This window comes from Myotis nattereri (assembly GCF_964212035.1).
Source record: "Myotis nattereri genome assembly, chromosome: 4".
NCBI classification, from domain to species: Eukaryota; Metazoa; Chordata; class Mammalia; order Chiroptera; family Vespertilionidae; genus Myotis; species Myotis nattereri.
The window spans coordinates 105,141,840-105,148,935 of record NC_138079.1 but is presented as its reverse complement, the minus strand read 5'-3'; the positions used below and the strand labels follow the sequence as shown (position 1 = coordinate 105,148,935).

Here is a 7,096-nt window from a genome sequence, read left to right as displayed (position 1 = left end):
AAAAAGCCCGTCAGTGGCGGCGGCAGGATTTGAATCCACCCCTTGACATTCATGTTCTGGGACCTCTGCTCAGGCTGCCCCTCGGCCTGCAAGACCTTCTGCCGTCAGGCCTGTTGGCTCTTTCTCGTCCTTGCAGCTCCTGGTCCAATACCCTGTACACAGCAATAGTGATAACAGGAACATTTAGTAAGCACTTGCCCGCTCCACATGGGACGCATAAGGCTTCCTGTCCCCGTGATCTCATGAGGTGAGTATTACTCTGTTATAGAGGCCCAGAGAGGTTAGGCAACCTGCCCAAGGTCACTCAGCAGGGGTGACAGTGGGAGTCAGACTCATGAAGCCTCTGATGCGGGAGCAGGCCTTCCTTGCCCTCGGGACGTGGCCTCTGAGGCCAAGGATGGGACCAGGCCCCCTTCCTCCGAGTCCGAAGTCCAGGCTTCTGCCCGCCTGGCTCCCTTGGGGCTAGTTGCTCCTCTCCTTCCAGTAGCCTGAGCGCCCCCTGGGCAGGAGCGGCTCTTCACCGGTTAGCCCTGCACAAGGAGGGGCTCCTGTGCCAAATTATTTCATTTGCCCCCCCCCCCCCCGCCCCCCGGCAGGCAGAGCAGAGTGCTCGTCCACGGAGACATGCGGCTCCTGCAGGGCCACCCGTTTGTAAGCGCAGGAGCCTGGACAAGCCCGGCCGCCGGCGCAGGTGGGCGCGGGGCCCCCCTCCTCGGCCGGGCTCCGCCGGTCCCCGCGGCGGGGCGGCGGGGTGGCGTGGGGCCCGCACACAGGGAGGGCCGGCGAGGCGGCCGGGAGAAGGCTGGAGGGGCGGAAGGAGCGGAGTGTGTGCGCATTTTGACATTAAAAAGTGCGGATGAGCTTGTCAGGCTGGGAGCTGGCAGCGACGGGCGCGGCGGGCGCGGCGGGCGGGGCGGCGCTCGCGGAGGGAGGGCCGGTCCTGCCGGAGCTCCGCCCAAAGGGGCGCTGCCACCCTAAGGAGGCGGGCGGCCGGCTTCTCATTCATTGTCTTGACAAGAGCATCCTCGGCGGGCCGTCTCCGGCTCCCCAGCGCTTCCTCCTCCCTCTCGCCCGCCTCCGCCGGGGAGGTCTCCGCAGCAGGTAAGCCTGCGGGCCTGGCCCGGGAGGGGCTGGGCATCGCGGTCCCGGCCACCTGTGGGGCGGCGGGCGCCTGGCACCGCCGCTGTGGGGGCGGACGGACTGGGCGCTGGCGCTGAGATGGGGACCGAGCCCTGCGGGAGGGACGCGCCTGCGGGCGTGGGTGCGCGTGGGAGGGTCCATCTGTGGGCCCCGGAGCTCCGCGGGGAGGCGAGGGCGAGGGGCCACGGCGGCCGAGATGAACGTGGGGGGTCAGGACACGTGGGGGGCCCCGGCTCTCCCCAGAAAGGGAGCCTTTGGGTGGGGTGGGGGCAGGGTGGGGTGAGCGAGCAGCTGCTCTGAGCTGGGAGACAGGAAGGGGTTGCGAGCAAAACAAGAAAAGACCAAGTTCCCCTTTCCGCGGTTTCTGGGCCTGGTACCTGCGGTGGGGGAGGAGGCAGGGTGGGGCGATGGCTTCCTGTCCTCCGACCTCCGGTTTGGGGGTTCCTGCTCCCCAAACCCAGGCTTCTCACCTGGACTGACCCCTGCCCCAGCCTGCTTCTCACACCCTCAGACACGCTGCGCACTACAGCCTCCGGGGAGGCACGGGGTGGGCGAGGGTGCTGAGCCGCAGAGAAGGACCAGGCCCAGAGTGGGGCACCTGGAGAAGCTGGGGAGCAGCTAGAGGCCCTCCCAGCAGGCAGCACGGCCCCCATCCTCCCCAGGAACCCCATTCTGGTACCTGGGGAGCCAGAGGCGGTCCCCTCCGCTTCACTTGCTCTCTGCCCAGCCAACGGGGGAAACCATCCCAGCTGGACCTCAGAGAAGTCGGCCGCCTCTCCCTTCTTGTGTGGAGTTCCAGTGTGCGTGTGTGTGCGTGTGCGTGTGTGTTTGGAGGGGTGCGGGGGAGATGGCACCGGGGCACCTGCTGAAGTGGAGGCGAGAGGCAGAGGAGTGGGAGGAGGAGAAACCCAGACACAGGCCATCTGCCCATTTGTGGTGCCCAGAGGCCTGCTGGGGAAGCCATCCTGACACTGGAGAGCGGAGAGCTGGCTCCTGGGCAGGCCCCTGTGCCTGTCCCTCCGTTGTCCACGCTGTGCCAGGAGGCGAGGAGGCTCCCCCTGTGGGTGTGAGGGGCGTGCGGGCTGGATGCTGAGGCTGAGAGAAACCCTCTCCACACTGTCTGCGCTGGAGCCCCCCGTGTGAGCCATGGGAGAGCGGCTCTGTCCATCAGCCAGTCCCTGACAAAGCGCAGTAGGTGCTGCCCCCAGCCGGCTCTGCTGCAAGGCCCTGGCTCGGGGCTGCAGAAGCAAGAGCCGAGGGGTGTGGAGAAGGTGGGCCTTGCAGGTTAGCTGGGAGAGGGGTGCAGAAGCTGGGAGTGCGAGGGTAGCAGGATGTCAGTTACCCAGAGCCAGGGCGGGGAGTCCCGGATGTTGCTGCTGGGGAAGTTAGCTGCGACCTTAAATGTCAGGCTGAGGGGTTCCTGGGGGAGACAGGGACTGTAGGTCACAGTTGGCCTGAAGGGAGAAAAGTTCTGAACCTCTGTCTCCCCCCGCCCCCCGTCTCCTGCCTCCCCTAGAATGAGCCGCCAGGTGGTCCGCTCCAGCAAGTTCCGCCACGTGTTTGGACAACCGGCCAAGGCCGACCAGTGCTATGAGGATGTACGCGTGTCACAGACCACCTGGGACAGTGGCTTCTGCGCTGTCAACCCCAAGTTTGTGGCCCTGATCTGTGAAGCCAGCGGGGGAGGGGCCTTCTTGGTGCTACCCCTGGGCAAGGTGAGCATCTGGCCATCCAGTGGCCCCCTGAGTGGTCCTGATTAGGTGACTGTCACCAAGCTTCCCTGGGCCACAGTGTTGTCATCAGTAAAACTGAGCTGGGCTAAATGAGCTTTAAGCTTTTGCCAGCTCTTAAATGGAAATTGAGCCCTGGCTGGTTTGGCTCAGTGGATAGAACGTCGGCCTGTGGACTGAAGGGTCCCAAGTTGGATTCCAGTCAAGGGCACATGCCCGAGTTGGGGCTCAGTCCCAGTAGGGGGTGTGCAGAAAGCAGCCAATCAATGGTTCTCTCTCATCATTGATGTTTTTCCCTCTCCCTTCCTCTCTGAAATCAATAAAAATATATTTTAAAAAAGGAATGGAAATTAAGTCTCAGAGCATGAGAAGGATCAGACAGTGAGTCCTGAGACAGGGTCTCCCAAGTCTCAGCCTGGGGCCTTCTCCCCCAGGAGCACAGAGACGGATGGGCTGGGGTCTGGGCAGGCCCAGCAGTGCTCTTAGAGTTGGGGGCACTCCACGTCTGGGCCTGTCAGAGCCCTTGGGGACCCAGCAAGTTCAGGCCCCAGCCCCCGGGCAGGGATGATATAGAGGGCCCTCTCCTGTCCCCCGCCCTGCTGTCTGCTGACCCCGACTCCCAGCACACTGCTGTGCTCTACCGGGTGATGCAGGAAGGGGAGATGGGCCCTAAGTTGTTACCAAAAAAGGGCCGATGGAAGCAAAGAGAAGAGGAAGTGGTTGTCAGGGTGAGAGCCGGGCCTGCTCTTCACGCAGGAAGCCCTTCTGCACAGCTGTCCCCGGAAGTGGCCATTTCCAAACCTCTGCTCCTGTCTGGGGGCCGTTATGACTTCCCGGTCCCTCTCCTAGAAGGGCCCATGCCCACAGCCCCACCATTCTCACACACTTGCCTGGGGAACGCTCAGCCCAATGCAATGGACGCCCTCTTCCCCACCCCTGTCCCCGGCCTTGGCCTGTGTGCCTGGAAGCCTCACTCAGGGATGTGGGGTGGGGGCGGGGGCCCTCAGGGCACAAATGAGAAACTGAGATAGAGGTGGAGGAATCTGCCAGGATCTGACAGCAGGCAGGACCAGCCCCACACCCCAAACTGTGCTTCCTGTGGCCCTGCGGGCCGGCCCTTCTGAGTTGCCCTGACAACTCTGGCCTCTGGCAAACAGGGGACCAACTCCTGCCGCCCTTGGCCTGCTCCGCCTCCCGGGCTCCTGCGGCCTTGCCCTCTGTGCCTCTCGGAAGGGCTGTGGGGAGGTTGGATTGGGCTTGGAGGGCAAAAGCACCTCCCTGACGCCCTGCTGTGCCCTCTAGACTGGACGCGTGGACAAGAATGTGCCCACGGTCTGTGGCCACACAGCCCCCGTGCTGGACATCGCCTGGTGCCCGCACAATGACAACGTCATTGCCAGTGGCTCAGAAGATTGCACAGTCATGGTGAGTGGTGGTGGGGTTACCGGTGAGGAGGGGGCCCCAGGACAGGATCTGACATGTGGAGTGCCCGACTCACGTGCCCCTTCTCTGCAGGTATGGGAGATCCCCGATGGGGGCCTGGTGCTGCCCATGCGGGAGCCTGTCGTCACCCTGGAGGGCCACACCAAGCGCGTGGGCATCATTGCCTGGCACCCCACAGCCCAGAATGTGCTGCTCAGTGCAGGTGCCTGGGGGGAGGGGCGGGGGGTCTGGCCTCTGACAGCGAGGGGGCGGCTCATGGCTCTGACACAGGGGGCATTGCCCAGGTTGTGACAACGTGATCCTGGTGTGGGACGTGGGCACCGGGGCGGCAGTGCTGACGCTGGGCGCGGATGTGCACCCGGACACCATCTACAGCGTGGACTGGAGCCGGGACGGCGCCCTCATCTGCACCTCGTGCCGCGACAAGCGCGTGCGCCTCATCGAGCCCCGCAAAGGCACTGTCGTAGCTGTGAGTTGCAATGAACTGTGTGACCCTTGACCCAGGGACCTTCACCCCTCCTACCCACCACAGCCGGGGTGCTAGATGCGGTCCTCTCTTGCCCCTGCCTGGCCGACCACATCCCTTCCCTCCCAGGAGAAGGACCGTCCTCACGAGGGGACCCGGCCGGTGCGAGCCGTGTTCGTGTCGGACGGGAAGATCCTGACCACGGGCTTCAGCCGCATGAGCGAGCGGCAGGTGGCGCTGTGGGACACGGTGAGCGCAGAGGATCTGGAGGCTTAGTCCCGGCCTTGCCCAGCCCACGCCCTATGTCCACGGCCCGTTTACCCGCCTGCGCTGGGGGTTTCCACTGGCTGGTCTGTAAGGGTCACCCCCACCCGGTGACTGCCCAGTGAAGGGCTCCGCCCGGGGCCCGACGTGGCCCAGCTCATTGTTCTCTCCCACCCGTCTCCACAGAAGCAGCTGGAGGAGCCGCTGTCCCTGCAGGAGCTGGACACGAGCAGCGGCGTCCTGCTGCCCTTCTTTGACCCCGACACCAACATCGTCTACCTCTGTGGCAAGGTGGCCCAGTGGGGCGGGGGCAGGGGAGGGCGGTGGGCAGAGGGCCGGGAAGGAGCACGGCGGCAGGCCCCTGTCGGTGCTGATCTCCCCTCGTACCCTCCACCCGCAGGGTGACAGCTCCATCCGGTACTTCGAGATCACTTCCGAGGCCCCGTTCCTGCACTATCTCTCCATGTTCAGCTCCAAGGAGTCCCAGCGTGGCATGGGCTACATGCCCAAACGCGGCCTGGAGGTGAACAAGTGTGAGATCGCCAGGTGACTGTTCCCTGACCCTGACCTGAGCATGCTCCTTGGGCAGCGCTGATCTCAGGCTGACCTTCAGTCTCAGCCCCGCTGTGCTGCGGGCGCTGCTCACCTTCCTGTTTCCACAGGTTCTACAAGCTGCATGAGCGCAAGTGTGAGCCCATCGCCATGACAGTGCCTAGAAAGGTGATGCCATACCCTCCCTGGGCTCTGGGCCGGGTACACCTTGCAGAGCTGCAGGGTGGTGGTGTGGCCTAAGCACGCTCTTAACCAGCCTTGGTCTTGCCCACAGTCGGACCTGTTCCAGGAGGACCTGTATCCGCCCACTGCAGGGCCTGACGCTGCCCTCACGGCCGAGGAGTGGCTGGGGGGTCGGGATGCTGGGCCCCTCCTCATTTCCCTCAAGGATGGCTACGTGCCCTCAAAGAGCCGGGAGCTGAGGGTCAACCGGGGCCTGGACACTGGGCGCAGGAAGACAGCACCAGAGGCCAGTGGCACTCCAAGCTCGGTGAGAGGCGGATGGGAGGCTGGAGCCAGGGTGGGAAGACAGGGTAGGGAGGGGCTGCCAGTGGGTAATCCTGAGGCCTCAGAATGCAGCTTTCAGGCTTGTAGGCCTGCAGCTCTCTGGGCAGCAACTGGCTGAGAGACAGAGGGCCCAAGCTCTGGGGCTCTCGGCCAGGGTAAGGGGAGTCCAGGGTGGAGCGGGCCTAACACAGCGCTGGGTCCTCCAGGACGTCGTGTCCCGGCTGGAGGAGGAGGTGAGGAAGCTCCAGGCCACGGTGCAGGAGCTCCAGAAGCGCCTGGATAGGCTGGAGGAGACAGTCCTGGCCAAGTAGAGACTCCGGGGCCTTCAGCTGGGGCCCACCGCGTCGCCTCCCCCGCCCCCCCTTTCCTCCCACTCCTTAGGCCACAGTGGCAGATAAAATAAAATGGCTTTATTTTCTGGTACCTCTCAGACTCTGATGACTGTGCGCCTGAGTGCTGAGTCTGAACTCCCCCCTCAGAAGCCTTGATGGGATTGGCCCATGGCAGGGGCTGAGGGATGCTTCCAAATGCTCTGGAGTAAACCACAGGTCTGGTGGGGGGAGCAGCCCATTCTGGTGTGGTTTGGGGGTGTTTTGCAGCTGGCAGGTGTGAGCTACTCAAGGCCCTAGCCCGGGGCTTCAGTAACTCCCACGTTTACCCCAAAGCTGCCTTTTCTAGTTAACCACATCAGGTTACATGTAACGCACTAACAACACTGTTGCTTGTGGGGAAATGAAACAACTAGCTCCTACAGGACCTCTTTCAAACTGTAGGCCCGAGGGGTCCTTTTGTAAGGAGAAAGCTTAGAACTAAAGCCCAGGCCCAACCCTAGTTTACAGGCGAGGAAACTGAGGCACCGAGTAGTTGAAGGGCAGGTCCTGAGTCATGACTTGTCTCCCCGCCTAGTTTGGAGCCTTCCTGTGCAGGGCTGCTGCCTCTCGAGCCCTTACTGTGGGTCTCGCCTGGGCCTGGCCTGTGAGGCAGGGACCTGAAT

The 7,096-nt window shown here is 63.7% G+C and overlaps 1 protein-coding gene across 3 annotated transcripts; it reads left to right on the top strand.

Annotated features, from left to right (window-relative positions):
* The first annotated feature begins 600 nt into the window (after window positions 1–600).
* Window positions 601–6,525, top strand: CORO1A (coronin 1A). Of its 3 annotated transcripts, none has more exons than XM_081089352.1 (11): window positions 601–691; window positions 2,657–2,855; window positions 4,173–4,295; window positions 4,386–4,515; window positions 4,598–4,782; window positions 4,909–5,028; window positions 5,230–5,334; window positions 5,444–5,589; window positions 5,706–5,763; window positions 5,870–6,085; window positions 6,309–6,525. In XM_081089352.1, the coding sequence occupies exons 2-11, from the start codon at window positions 2,658–2,660 to the stop codon at window positions 6,411–6,413; spliced, it is 1,386 nt and encodes a 461-aa protein (XP_080945478.1). In that variant the 5' UTR covers window positions 601–691; window position 2,657; the 3' UTR covers window positions 6,414–6,525. The 3 variants fall into 3 exon arrangements, with proteins under 3 accessions (XP_080945478.1, XP_080945480.1, XP_080945479.1); XM_081089354.1 differs by lacking the exon at window positions 601–691 and adding an exon at window positions 913–1,101; XM_081089353.1 differs by lacking the exon at window positions 601–691 and adding an exon at window positions 2,061–2,183.
* The last annotated feature ends 571 nt before the right edge of the window (window positions 6,526–7,096 follow it).